Here is a 15,251-nt window from a genome sequence, read left to right as displayed (position 1 = left end):
GTGGGTTAATGCAAGCTCAGACATTGCTAATAGCATTGTGAAGTTCTGAGATTTGAGGATGAATTTTAAACAGCAGTAGGTCTCTAAAAGTCCTCAACCTGTTTATATGAAATCATCTGGGTGCAGAGTGCTCCACCTTTCTATATAAGCTCAGTTTCACCTTTTACAATACCTGCAGACATATGTCCAGTACTTGTTGTCATCATGATGAATCAAAAACATTTCACATGTCAAAACTGAATCACCCATACGACTTCCCTGTACAAGAGGAGATTTTTAGAGGTACAGAAGGCAACTGGACACCCAGTGAACAGAAGCTGGGTGCAAACACAAATTTATGCTTTTGAAAACCCTCTCTTTTATATTTTTAAAGAAATGGCTTATTTAAAAAAGAAGTCTTCTTCTTTCTCATGAAGTCTTGGAGTTTAGAACCTGTCAGAAAAGCCCTAACATCCTCCTTGACCATAAAAATTCACTTTAATGAGGTATGAACTGTGTAACTGTAAACACTACCATCTGGAAATACTTACCATTGGAGAAGAGAGATGGTATCAAACTGTTTCTCAGTGTTATTGATAAATAATACATGATCTGATGGCTGGGAGTTGAATGAGGCTGATATGTTCAGCCTCAAAATATGATGCACTTCTTTTGTAGTTCGGGGTACCTGTGTTATATTGACATCGAAGCTCATAGACTTGTCACTTTTGGACTCCAGAATAAAGTAGATGACTTTCTAAAATACAAGCTTAATGGAGCTTCTAGGGGAAAATTTACCACCTGCATATGCTGGAATGCTACCTACATTGGTAACTATAGAGCTCCCTTTTGTCTTTTACTAATCTAGGAATCTATCTTCCAGCTGGATTTCTCTCTTTCTCCACCCCCTGCCCCCATCTTTCTGCAATCTATAACATATATTACAATTGCCTTGATGCAGTAACTGTTCCCTAAATTAACTCTGACATTTCCAAGCACATGATCAGAACCTAATAAATTATCCTAACAATTCTCATGAATAAGGTATGTCTCTTTTTGCCAAGCAGTTAGCTATCAGACCTGTCAGTTATATGTCATGCAAAGCTGGTAAGTTGGCCTAGACCAGAGGCTGTGTACTTCTGCTGTGATGAAATCATCAGTTACCTCTAAAACATTCACTTTACAATTGCCTCAGTGAGTAGAAATGATCTGATGCCAGATTGCTTGCTTTTCAGCTCCTAATAGTTTAAGGACGAGTTCACATTCAGTTCAAACATTCTGGCTTAGCAAATTATGTTTTAAGACTGTCAGACAGAATTGTCACATCGGATACATTGAGGCTTTGGAGTGAGCTCTTCACCCCTTGGTGTAGCCTTACTGTCACCCTCACAATGAAGGGAAACTAAAAACAAAAATTTTAAAACCAAACTGCTACCACTGGACAAAATGGCTACATCCCTGAGCTTTATTCATTCAGAGATTTGCCCCAGGCTAGACTTTTGCCTTGTGCTTGAACAGACTAGATTCCAGGCATCATTCTGCTCTACTGCCCAGTAAGTTTTGGGTTCCTGAGTGAGTAAAAAAGTTATCATATGACATGAGCTGCAAAATAATAGAAATTGGCAATCCATTAAATTCGGTATTTGAGGTATATCTGCAATAATTCATTGGAGGAAATTTTGGAGATCCTTTTGAAAAAACATGATAGATATGCCCTTTATCTGAACAAGCAAGCCACTGGGACAATAGCAAAAGCAAAACCACTTACAGAATACAAGAGCTATTTCCTTTCCATTGGTTTTGAAAAACATGCTTTATTTGAGAGTATGGAGCATGGTCTGTTCAAAGTGTCTGGGTGTTGTGGTTTAACCCCAGCTGGCAACTAAGCTCCACTCGGCCACTTGCTCACTCCCCCTGGTGGGATGGGGGAGAGAATTGGAAGAGTAAAAAGTGAAAAAACTCATGGGTTGAGATAAATTTTAATAGGTAAAGCAAAAGCCATGCACACAAGCAAAGCAAAACAAGAAATTCATTCACCACTTCCCATCGGCAGGCAGGTGTGCAGCCATCTCCAGGAAAGCAGGGCTCCATCACGTGTGACTTGGGAAGACAAATGCTGTAACTCCAAACATCCCCCTCACCTCCTTCTTCTCCCAACTTTATATGCTGAGCATGACATCATATGGTCTGGGATATCCCTGTGGTCAGTTGGGGTCGGTTGTCCTGGCTGTGTCCCCTCCCAACTCCTTGTGCCCCCCCCCAGCCTCCTCACTGGTGGGGTGGGGTGAGGCGCAGAGAAGGCCTTGACTCTGTGTGAGCACTGCTCAGCAGTGACAAAAACATCCCTGTGTTATCAACACTGTTTCCAGCACAAATCCAAAACGCAGCCCCGTGCAAGTTACTGTGAAGAAAATTAACTCTATCCCAGCCAAAACCGGCACACTGTGTTACATAATCCTAATCTGTAGAGCCACAAATAAACTATGAATGTTGTGATTTGGGTAGTTTTAGTATAAAGTGTGAGCACTGAACACTTCATGTAGAGCTGGAGATTACAGTTAAATAAGCTACCACTAAACCATTGATACCTTGCCTCATGGTCACTGGTCTGAATCCAGTACAGATCTGCCAGGACACAAGCCAATGGCCATCTTGCCTCTCACAGGCCACATTGGCATATTCTGTGGGTGTGGAAATATGGGAAAAGCTATCGATTAGAGATCAAGGCAAGGATTTCAGTTTTTGAATTTTCCACTAACTCAGTGCCTGGGGTCAAACAAATCACTAATGCCCTTCTATCTCTAAGCACCATCTAAAATTGGTTTACCTTTTTATTTCAATTCCTGAGTACCTACTGGTTATTGCCTTCAGCTGAAATTAAGTTCTTACCATCTTCGAGTTATAAGGCACTCGTTAAAATAGAAACCTTTATTTCATTTCAGAAGCAGGAGTATTGCAATAATTATGTCTGCTTATACCATCCTTTGAAATTCAAATGTGAGACAGGAGTCCTGCAGCATTATAAGCAAAGTGATCAATGGTAGTTTAGATATATCCATATACTGGAAGGAAAAATACCTTTTAGAACTGAGTGGAAACCAAGGTATATGGAATAACTGCCACTAATAGGGGAATGCCTAAATGACCCAGAATGAGAGCAGGAGACAGGGAAATCTGAATGCTGAAAATAGAATTAGGGAGAAAGAGGATTATTTCAGAAAGGCAGGAAAGTGAGTGGAAGTAACAGTCATGTAAAGTGAAAGCTGTAGGAGGGAGGAGGGGCAGTTTGATACTTTATCAATTCGGGGTAGGAAGGGAGCAGCAACTGCAAAGGAGAGGGAATGTGCGAAGGCCTGTAAAGATGACACTGTAGTGAGATCTATGAGATTAGGTGGTGACAGAAATATAAGGGTGTTTGAGTGACCACGCAGGGGGAAGGAAGGTAAAAAAGCAGCAACTAGGTTAGAATTGAAGAGCTAATGATGAGCTCTCCATTTTAACAGAAATGAATATTCTTACTAAGTATTGTGTTTGATGGATGAGTGTTCTGTGTATAAAATTAATGAAAAGCAATATTTCATTTAAAAATTAGTTAATATATATTGGCCTGTGTTATTAGATAGCACAGTACTCATATATGGTATTTTTCATTGGTAATACCGTTGTCTTAATATGAAAAGACTACATGTGTGCCTCTGTCTAGACTTTACTGTTTAGCAGTGAGACAAAATGCCATTGATCACCTCATAGTTGCTGGATCTCATCCAGTCCAGGTTGGTAATAGAACTAGCTGGTAGCTAATTAGTGACCTGAATGAAGTAAGTTTCATGTCCAGGCTCCAGTGAGCCTATGTGTCCTTTTCAAAAGCTATAATTTATTTCAAACCCAGTTTAAACAAGTTTTGAAGAATTCTGATGGAACTGAGGGGAAATAGCTGTTAAGCTGTCACTGCAGTGAACTCTTCAGTGAAATTATTTCAGTCTCAAAGTTTGCCAATCTGGCATCATTCACAAGAGCCACAATCACATGGGAAGCAGATATTCTATCAGAAGAATTTCTGTACAGTTTGGATTAAAAAATAAGTCTTTGCCAATGGTTACAGGCTTAACGGGTACCGTTTGGAATGATTCATGTGGTCTGGTGAGTCATAAAGCTTGTTGGTTCCTACTGTAAAAGGCAGTGTGTGCAAGACACCTCTTCAATAACATAATATTAATTTTCTTCCTGCTTTAAAGACGTAATGCTTTGATACCTCTTTCAGCTGGCTGAGCTGCCTCCTTAAACTTCCTGGCAAAAAAAGGCATGCTAAATGATATAGCTCATACCCCCATAGCGGTTCTCGTTTCCCAGAGAGAGGAGTTTGCTTCTAGAATGCCCAGCTCATCAGAGCATAAAGAGCAGCTTACTAGAGGCAAAAGTTGTAACTCTAAGGTAGCAACACAAGGAAAATTGAAAAGGTCATTGAAATTGCTGACCCATAAAAAGAGAGAAGGAGGATGGCAGGCACGGAGAACAGCAGACATGACACGATATTATGTTTTCTGTGGAGTTCAGGATGAGACAACCACTGGGCTTATATGTGCTCAACTAAGCAGTCTTAACTGATCGGAAGAAAGTGTAGGTGCAGAAAAAATGAGAAATGAGAGAAGTGAGAGAAAAGCAATAAAGTGAGCCTGACAATTTAACAGAAGCTAAGCTGGAAAGTGAAGCCTCATTTCGCCCTGTGCGTCTCTCCTTTCTTTCTATTCCTGAACTTCTTCACTAGCAAGGCAAAACCTCTCCTCGTCTTCCCCCAGACCGCGGCGCTCCGTGTCCCTCCGCCGTCTCCCGCGGAGCTGTCCGCGGTGCTGAGCGCTGCCGGCTCCCGGCCCCTCAGCCTCAGGCCTCAGCCTCAGGCCTCAGGCCTCAGGCCTCAGCCTCAGGCCTCAGGCCTCAGCCTCAGGCCGCATGTGCGGGCTCGGCTTTGCAAACCCATGGCCTGTCTAACTGAAACAGCTGGCAGTGCAAGGGCTCTACTTGGGCGACATGCATGAGTTTCTTAGAGTTACTGTCCTTTTTGCTGGATTGTCTCAGCTGTCAGAGTTGGGGGGGGCATTGGGTACAGTGATGATGCCACCTGCTTGTGAGAGAAGTCTGCCCCAGATACATTCAGGGCAGATCATCCCTAATGTGTGTTTTTCCAGTGTTCCCTGTCTTGCTGGAAGACTGTGCTTCCATCACCTAACGGTTGATGCTGTACACTCCGTTTCCAATGACTAAGCTGGACTGCTGGAGAACATGGCTCAGCTTTCCTCTCATCTCTTGTTAGTGTGCTTGAGAATACTTAAGCTGACATGCAAAGTTAAGGCAGATAAATAGGGTTCTTTGTATCTTCTCTTAATGCAAACAGTGGCAATTCTGGATGTAAAGATTTGTCTTTATTCAGACTTCTGTTTGCCTTTTCAGACACCAAAAGCTCTCATTTTATGAGTTCAACAAATAAAAGAATTCAGCCACAACTTGAAAAATCTGCTGCATTGTTTGTTGCGTGGTAAAAAGATGCTTTTTCTTCACCATTTAATTTACTGGATAAAAGCACTGTACTTGTCAGTGACAGTTCAAAGAAGAAATTAAAAGAAATCTTTTATGTTTTCTCCCCAGGTAAGGGATGTGTTTTTCCTTTCCAGTTCAACAAGACATTCCAAGTGTTCATTTAATCACTGTACAAACACAAAAGGAGGTGGCTGAAATAAATAAGTGGCTAATAAAACAGACTATTCTGCTAGCCTCTATTCGAATGACCTACATATGAATCATGCTTAAGCCTTCTAGCAGAAGACAACCAGACTGTAGTAAGTCTTGAAGTGGCACTGTTCAGAATTGAACCAATTTGTGCTAATTCGGGCTATTGAAATATTTTAAAGGGAATATAACTCTTCCAATTTTAGAAGAGTTTGATCTATCCAAAATATAACTCTTATCTTTCATTTAGATTATGATTCACTTTTTAATGAAGTAGATCATGCTTTACTTTGAGTCAATGAATGCAAAAGCAATTACTGTAATTACTGTGAACTGTAGTTGCATCTTTTTCTCCATCTCAGTCTGGTCTGTAGTTTTAAACTATAATCTTCCATTGCTGCATTTCTCTTTGTAAGCTTTCTAACTGCTTTTTGCCACAGCATGCAGAAGAGACAGACATCTGTATAAGCTGGAGGCTCTTCTTATTTCCATTATGTCAAATTCATTTTGAGTTAAGCATCAAAAATTGTGCACTCAAGTTCATTCTGGGCCAGGACATCAAGATTGTGCAGTCAAGCTCAGAACAGCAGTGCTACAATACTTTGCTTATTGTGTAATACTTCTTAAAGGAAGACAGACCATTTAATAGGACACACACACACCCCCAAACACCTTTGATATGTATTAAACTTCCCTGCACACACTTGCAACTTTTTCTGGGTTTTTTTTTCTGTTTCCTTTACTGATTATTTTTAACATAAATTACAATATGAAAGCAGTAATTGAAATCAGAGTTAGCAATTTGCAATGAAATCATGTCAGGGGGAAATACCACTGCACACAATTTTTACAATTAAGACATTGCTTTGGAGGAAGAGGCAAGATAGAGTATTATTTGTTTTACCCTTTCAGAAACTCATGTTCATTTTGGCCTGTGGGTAAGAATTTGATTAAAATGTGTAAATTAATGGTGTCTTTCATCAAGATCAAATTGCTACATGAATATACTGTTTTTCAACTAGGAGGTTCAGGACTTGATTATGATTGCTTTTAAATATTGGAAAATAATGCCCAGAAATCAAGTTAATATCTGCTCTTTTGTTCTTCAGAAAGTCAGACTAGGTTATGTCCTTTCTAAATTGAATGCCTATTATTCTGCTGTGAGATTCTGTCAGGTATTGGTGAGCAAATAACATGCAAACAGACTTCTACCTACCTGTTTGGCAATGATTGTTTGATATTATTCTGCGGCTGTGCATCTTCAAGAAAAAGATCACTATTTTGGCAACTTAGTGTAGTCAGGTCATTTACCTGTACAACATTACTTAATCTGTTTTGTCTAGCTTGTTTATCATCTCAATAAAAATTGCAGAAGATAGAATTGATGTGTTATTTCTCTCTGACATTTCTTTTCCTTGCTCTTTTGATTTCAGCCACTCAGACCTGTAAGTCTTCCTCAAGTGTCCATCCCTGCCTGTATCCTAACAGAAAAGTGAACTTAATTGCAGAGAAATTCACTCACTATAATGTGTTGTGTTTGCACCTTAGGCAATAATTTCTTCCAGAATGAGTGTGCAAAGGGCAGAAAGTAATCAATTGCCATTTCAGTGGCTTCTTGTTCTGTGGAAAAGTGAAAAATGTCTGTGTAACTTAACTTCGCTGGAATTCCTGTTTATATTCCTGATGCATTATTAGAATCTTAGTTATTAGATCACATATAGATAGAACTATTGTTTTTCAGAGGAGAAGGAGAATAAGCATGTGGTTTCTTCTTTCATCATCGTCTCCTTTTTCTATAGAGAGATTATTATGATTTATTAATGATTTTTAAAGATTTGTGTTCTGTTAACACAACTCTTACAGACTACCACAATGTTTTCCTATATTGCTTAAGAGAGACTTGTTTTCTTCTGAAGTCTACAGTCTTCAGCCTTAAGCCTAAACAAAATTAATAACTTTTTCCTGGACCTTCTAATACTGACTGGGTGATACCATCCATATCCATCTCTATATCCAACTCACGAGCTCAGGAATTCCAGAATGTTCCTTTAAGCTTCTCTTCAGTTCATCCTCTTGCTTCTTTCTCAGGACTCTCTCGAGGACTCTGGTTATGAAAGGGAAAAACACATAGATAAAAGTCAAGCTCCAGTAAAGGAAAGGTGACTTGGCTTCAAATTGTCTTTTTCAGAGACACTGAATCAAGTCTGAGTTTTCCTTTATGGCATGATATAGACACTGTGCTGCCAAAACTTAAGGATTCTGCTCGGATCCCCACAGTACCAAAGCTGTGACTACGGTGTTAATGAGTAATTGTAGTGCTGGTATATGTGTGTCCATGGCAATGCAGCATCAAGTGTCATAACACCATCACTGAGTAAAAGTAGAGCGCACCACCACTTTCTTCCACAGCAGTAGCGTAAATTGTGCTCCTTTCAGGAAGCTTGTATTCTCCACAGAGGTTGCAAACTCAGTCCTAGTTGACATCATATTCCTCTTTAAGTATTTTCAGTGTTTTGCATTTAAATATATTAGATTTGATGGCACTGAAAGATCTGATTCTCTCCTTTGTTCTTTTAGAATGCACTTAATTATTGCCTTCTAAGATACTATATTCCTAGACTGAATTTCAGTGAGTTTTTCCCAGGGGTCTGTGTTAGTCTTGCCATCCACCAACAACTTTGATGAAAGCGATTGAAACTTCGGACCATTTTTTTTTTGAAAGCTTCCACTAGCCATTATTACAGCCATTGCTTTCAAACAGGAAGATGGGGCAACTGAGAACTCTTGTGATAAACAGATTATCAAGTTTATTATCTTACAGTTGCCATATCCTCAGAATTTCTTTCAGAAGCATTAGAGCATTACTTGTGAATAAGATGTTCACTTCCCTTTTCACAATCTAGATAGAAATTGTAAGAACAACATGAATTTTGCACACTTCAGACGACAGAGATGTTGTAGAAGTCATCAGAATGTATCTATCAACATATAATGCTTTGAAATATATGAGCCAAAGTCACTAATACACAGCAGTACCAGACCACTGAATTATTGTCACAGCTTACCTTCAGATTATTCAGTATTATTGTAACAACATAGGGATGCATACATACCTCTTCTCATAAAGCATTGTGTTCTGGCACAGACATTTGCTTTTAATGTTTCTTTAGGTATGGTAGTCTTCCAGCCTACACTTCTAGTACAAGGTCTCTATCTTGTAGAAGGTACGTTAGTGATCCTTAAAATATTTTGCCCAGGTGTATACTCTACCAGGCATCCTCCCTCCCATAGGCTGAGATTCCTCTCCATGCAAAGAAGTCTTGCAACGTGATGGTGGTTTGATATTATGCTGCCTCTTATGCCCTTTGTATCCTGCCCCAAAGGGTCTAAGATAGATGCATGGATCAAGCAGGCATTACTGGCATGGAAATAGAATTCATATTTTTCCCTGCAGAATGCATGTATGAACAAATCAACTCAAAAAAAAATCAGTTATTTTTCAGTGAGGTAACTTATAATTAAGTTCCTCTTTCAGTCATTCATGTGATTATATAATAGATCATGTGTGCATGTGGATATGAGTAAGGTAAGATCTGAATAGGTTATATTCTTCTGATATGCTAGTTCCACATTTACTTGTTTGCTTCCTCAATCTAAAGATAAGCCAATGTGTAATTATTTTTGTATAACATGGGAGGATTGCAACAAATCCAAATCATGCTTCTGAAAATTCTAGATCTTCTATAGTTTTGGGTGACATTAAAATAATATAAACAGTTGAAATTCAGACTTTTTTTTCTAGAAATGGGGAGAGATGGTTTTTGTGAAGAAGGTGGGGAGAAATATTAAACAATCATCAAGTTGAGTGGCTTAAAAAGTTTTTGAGGGAAGAAAGGATGAGTTGTTTAGGAAAAAATGTGGATTTTCCTGTCACAAAGAAAAAAAAAATTAATTGATGAAAGATGTTTCTCTAGACAGGTTGAATTGGGAGAACTTTGATTCTTATGGACTCATGTTTTCAGGAACCTGAAACCCCAGCTAGACAGTTATGTTTCTGTGTACAGTCGACAGTTCTACAACATAATGCAGTCTTCTGAATCAGAAACTGTGGGATCTCCTGGGTTTTATATTACTGCTATCACAAATTAGTTTTTCTAAGAATAATAGTCTAAACGCTGTTCACATACTAGTAAAGACTAGATTTTCTCATGCAAATAAGCAAGACATTTTTTACGATGAGGGTGGTGAGACACTGGAACAGGTTGCCCATCCCTGGAAGTTTTCAAGGCCAGGTTGGACGGGGCTCTGAGCAACCTGACCTAGTTGAAGATGTCCCTGCTCACTGCAGGAGGGTTGGACTAGATGACCTTAAGGTCCCTTCCAACCCAAGCCAGTATCTGATTCTATAATTCTGTGATAAATAATAATTAAACATGTTCCCAAAATATCACATTCTCTAAATGTGGTGAAAGACAGTAAGTTGAGCCAGTTTCTAAATGTAATTAATCAAAATAAATGTATTCATAACAGATTGAATAGCTGTTATTTGTAGAGTTCTAGGGAATCAAATTTAATTTTGTACGCCTTAAAAAGTTGTTTAAATAAAATCCATATTTTCAAGATGTGCTTAGCCATCTTGTGATAGTACTTGATAAAAGTAAACACAAATAGTTGCTATTGCTGAGAATTTGGGGCTTGTGTTTTGGCCCGTTTGCCTGTGAAATCTATGTCATTTTTCTCTTTCCTCCCTCTGCCCTTTATTTTTTTCCTTTTTTTCTTTTCTTGAGCAATCAGAAATGGATTTCTGTCCTGCTGAGGTTGTTTACATGTCAAAAGTTTCCTGTTCTTCACTGAAACATTATGAAGTGGAAACCTGTAGAAGTGAAGAGGAAAGACAGATAAATATATAAACAGATAAATAAAATAAATCTCACACACTTAAGTATAGCCAGACAGTAACACTCCCACTGGAAGCAGGATTCACATTACTGGAGCAGTTAATAATTCTATATATGAATTCTCTCTCTTCCTTGGGATGCTGCTGACAGAACATTTAACATCACAAATACAAATCAAAACAGTTCTGAAATTGCCCTGGAGTTTTAGGGGTGGATTCCCTACTTTGTTCTGGTCTGTTTCACCTCCACTGCTTATGCAGCAAAAAATCATTAAGTAAGAGGAACCCAGTGGAAAGATCTATTAATGTTGAACAGCCAGAGGTGGGGAAGCTGTATCTGATAGCAACTCCATTGCTGTCATGTGTGAGATATGGGGATATTTTTAGGCAGTAGGAGGAGGGGTTGCATGAAAAGAAAACTGTAGATGGGATTTCTGCTCTGGAAGTTCTCCAACCCGCGTTTTTTGTTAGAGATGCTCTATATATCTCCAGGTTTCCCTGATGCTGCAGACGGCTTGCAGAGTCTGTCTGAAGGAGCAGTTTCCTTGCTTGCAGTATTCTACAGCGACCTTCAAGCACCACAGAAAAATGATCTTTTGAACCTTGCATATTAAATGATATTGACTGATGAAGAGATTACCAAAACTGTAAACTCAGTAGAGCAGGAAACCCCAAAAAGTAGTGATCAGAGAATATACCTGGCTAAGCATAGGCAAACTATGGTGTGCAGTATTAGTGCAGATCCTCATGGCCAGACACCGGTAACATCCTCTCAGGCTTTTTGATTTTGTACTTTCACTTTTGCATCGGGGCAACCTGACCTTTACATCTATCAAACATTTTAAAAACCCCACCTCTGTCTTTCTGTCTAATGTTAAACTACTCAGATCTTTTGTTGTTTGCATTCCTTCTGTAGGTGAATGGTATTGATCTTCGAGGTGCTACCCACGAGCAGGCTGCAGCTGCGCTAAAAGGAGCAGGGCAGACGGTAACAATCATAGCACAATACCAGCCGGAGGGTAAGCAAAATAATAAACTTAAAGACATATGGTAAAAGATAAGTGCTTTAAAGCCACGCATTTAACAGGATGAGACTTCTGTAGATAGTGCTTTTCCCAGCTATCATCAGAAGTCATCTGGAATGAAAATTCAAGTGGCAATTCTATCCCAAGGAAATGACTGTATTTTTGTCACAGACTTTGCTTTTAGAAGTATTTTATGCAAATATAAGAACTATCTTTAAACGTGCATATACTAAGACAGTAATCAACACTTAGTTAATCACTTTATTTTCATTATTGCTTATTTTACGTTCTTTTCTATTCTCCTTCTGGAGACAGTGCAAAAGATAAGAATGAACAGAAATGCCAGGAAGATCTGAAGTTGCTTCAGACATTCAGATCAGAATTAAACAAAGATAAATGCTTCCTGCCAAATGCATAGAGCTTCACATTACTACTTTTGGATGTCAGTGTCCTTGTGCCTTCAGGGTAATTAGACCCAAATAACAAGTACTTACTAGAGAAAATGACAGCTTTTTAAATAAAAGCATCAAAGGAAATTCAGCAAAATATAAGACATTTAAGGTGAGATATATCTCATCCAGCTTTTGGTGTCTAATATTTAGCTTTCTAGAGTTTAAGCTAATTTCAGTGGGAAGAAGTAGGCATTGATTGATTTTATGAGTGGAGTTAAGTGGCAGAACTGCTTCTCACTGTCCATGAGCTACAACCTAAATGACTATGAGGTTCTCAAGAAATTCGTTACTTTCTGATAGGAACTGAAGATGGTTTTCCTCTGCAGTAGTTGTTACTTTGAAACTCTTTCCAGATGAATTCAGCAACTACAGGTGTCTGTGAAGACTTGCTGGCACAGTTTTATCAGTTTTCAGTAAACAGTTCTAGCTCAAATCACAAGTCCTGCTATGACCTGTCAACACAAGTTGTTGATTTTGCCTGATTGTGCCCAGCCTAGGACACATGTGGGTCTCAGGTGAAACAGAACAGCTCTAATAACAGGTTCAGCTAGTCATTTTTTTCAGAGACACTGGGGAGATGAATTAGTACTGCCAGAATTTATCCAACGTGATACCTTCTTTTGTTTCTCTGGATCCTGATGATAGCACACAAAGAGAAAAACAGCTGGTATTTTAGTCAAACTTAAAATTGCACTTTAAATCTATTTATTGGTTTATCTGCACTTGAGTCACCAAACGGAATAAATTAGGCCGTACTAAGAAATGAGGAGATGAGAGCAAATGAAATTGCAAGTGTCTATAGTTAAATAAATGGAACATATTAATATAAAAATGCATAAGTAATAATCAAGAGTTATTTCAAAGAAAAAGTATTGAAAAGCAATTCCATTACAGATAGCTATCCGCACTGGATTCTGAATAAACCATGTTCCCATTAGTTCCGGCAGTCTTGTTTGCTGTCTGGCAATTTTATACTGCAATTATCACCATGGTGCCTGAGTACTTGTAGTAATCACTGGCATTTCAGAGTTGTTCTATGGCATTGTTAATACACAAAAAATATATCGCTTGACAGATTTTTCCTATTATATTTGAACTTTTAGTTGACATACTTTTACCCTACATTTTACCAGCTCTGTACTATGTGAAATTCAGTTTTGGCGTACATGCAATTCAAACGATGCTGATGAAATCCATCAAGTATTATACTGCATATTTATTCCATTTTTCCTATAACACTGCTTCATTCACCAAAAACCCTGTTGAGGGCAGACTAGTCCCAACTGCATGGCTTCTTGTCACTGAAGCACAGCCAGTTTTCTGTTCCACCAGATAGTTCAAAACACACTGAAGAGAGTGGAGCTGGTGAAGAACAGGGCCCAAAAGTCAGCCTTTTTATAGAAAATGGTTGAATTTTTTAAAGTAGTGAAAGTATTCAGTAGTTGTTCAGCATGTGTTGTCTTACTGCTGAAGTTGGTTGTTTTTTTTAATCTGAGGTGCTGGTTAATTCAAACTGCATAAATACAGATGTAAAATGAAATATTTCTTTCTCAAAAAATCCCTAACAGCAAAGAAAGATTTAACAGTTTTAAAACAGTTGTTTAAATAACCTTCACAGAGAATTATTTAAAGATTTACAGGTCACACAGAAAGACAAACACACACTCTATATCATCATAAATATTTATTTTATTCTAAAGATCCTGCACAACTCTTTTTGTCCTTTCTTTGTAATTTATGTCTGATGTCTTATTTACCATATCTTATCTTATTGCATATATTGGAACATAGTCATAAAATACAATCTTAAAACTGTGCAGCTGTGCTTCCCTCAGGGTCTCCTCACTTTAAATTGCTTCCAAAACTAGTAAAGTACATAAGCAAAGTAAGCTTGTATCTTGACTTTTCCATTTTCATACTGGAAGCTCTGAGTTGTTACTACAGCTTCAGGCTATTTGGGAAGATCCAAGAATAGCCACTGCAAATGTTCACCAGTACCTTGTTTTTAATCTTTTCCAGCTTATTAAGCCTTTCGATGTTGTTGCAAACAAAACCATTCAATAAAACCTTTAGCTATTGATATTTCAGGTATTAAACAATGATGATAGAAGTAGCAGTCAATACTATAAGTCAGCTGATGATTAGCAATTAAAATTGTTAGTAGAAAAAGCTTGTGTTCCAATAATTTAGTTTTTATACAGTAAAGAAAAGCTTACAGTACACTTATCTTTTCAGTGTCTCCAAAAACAAATAATATACTTTGCCATGGGAAGAAAATTAGGTGAATACTATAGGAACAGCTTTCAAAGTTCAAATTTCCCTTTCCTTGTTTCAAACAGTCAGAAGTTCATCTAAGCCTTGTATGAACTACCCTCACATTTATGTGTATAGACTTGGCAGCAAATCTAATGAGAATAGCAAATCCTGCAAAAGAATCTAGTGCTTGCCATCAACTTGAATAGCTCTTCCTCTTGATATTATGGCACTTTGTTTTCTCATCCTGTCTGGAATAAACAAATGCAAAGACGAGCTCAGATAAAATAGAATAGCATCACAAAATGTTTTGAATAATGTCAGACCTGTGGTTGGTGATGGTGCTTATCTGAACCATGCTGCCTGTCCCTGAGATGAAAGCGGTCTTGGAAATAGGAGAAAATTCTGTAAAAGAGCACAGATACAGTGAACAAAGGGAAAATGGAAGAAACAAGCAGTGATTTCATGAGAAGGAGGTGAATGGAAACACAAGGGATAGCATGAAGAATGGAGAACAACTCCTCAGCTCTTCTGCTCTTCAGTCCCTGTTTTCTTCACAGAATCATAGAATCATTTAGGTTGGAAAAGACCTTTAAGATCATCAAGCCCATCCGTTAACCTAACACTGCCAAGTCCACCACTAAACCATGTCCCTAAGCACCACATCTACACATCTTCTAAATACCTGCAGGGATTGCGACTTATGTACACTCACCATCTTTATTTCCCTCATCTCTCTGAGAAATAGAAGAGAAAAAAGAGGTATGAAGGTCCAAGCAGAAATGCAAATTCTGTGCACAAAAATATGGAAAGATTATTAAGAACAAGAGGAAAACAAATCACAGAGATTAAAAAATCAGAGCTCAACAGTAAGAGTATATGTTTATAGTTTTAGGAACAGCAACCGTAACTCTGGGCATTTTG

General features: G+C 38.3%; 1 protein-coding gene across 29 annotated transcripts in view; it reads left to right on the top strand.

Moving 5' to 3' along the window:
* Positions 1 to 15,251, top strand: part of DLG2 (discs large MAGUK scaffold protein 2) — a 1,055,297-nt gene that overhangs the window by 826,125 nt on the left and 213,921 nt on the right. For all 29 annotated transcript variants that reach the window (XM_074860344.1, XM_074860343.1, XM_074860342.1 and 26 more), the window contains one exon: positions 11,514 to 11,616. In XM_074860344.1, coding sequence (XP_074716445.1) covers positions 11,514 to 11,616 — 103 coding nt within the window. The remainder of the gene's footprint in view (positions 1 to 11,513; positions 11,617 to 15,251) is intronic.

The sequence above is a fragment of the Strix uralensis genome, chromosome 2 (assembly GCF_047716275.1).
Source record: "Strix uralensis isolate ZFMK-TIS-50842 chromosome 2, bStrUra1, whole genome shotgun sequence".
Taxonomy (NCBI): domain Eukaryota; kingdom Metazoa; phylum Chordata; class Aves; order Strigiformes; family Strigidae; genus Strix; species Strix uralensis.
Note: the sequence above shows the minus strand (reverse complement) of the source record. Positions and strands in the feature narration are given on the sequence as shown.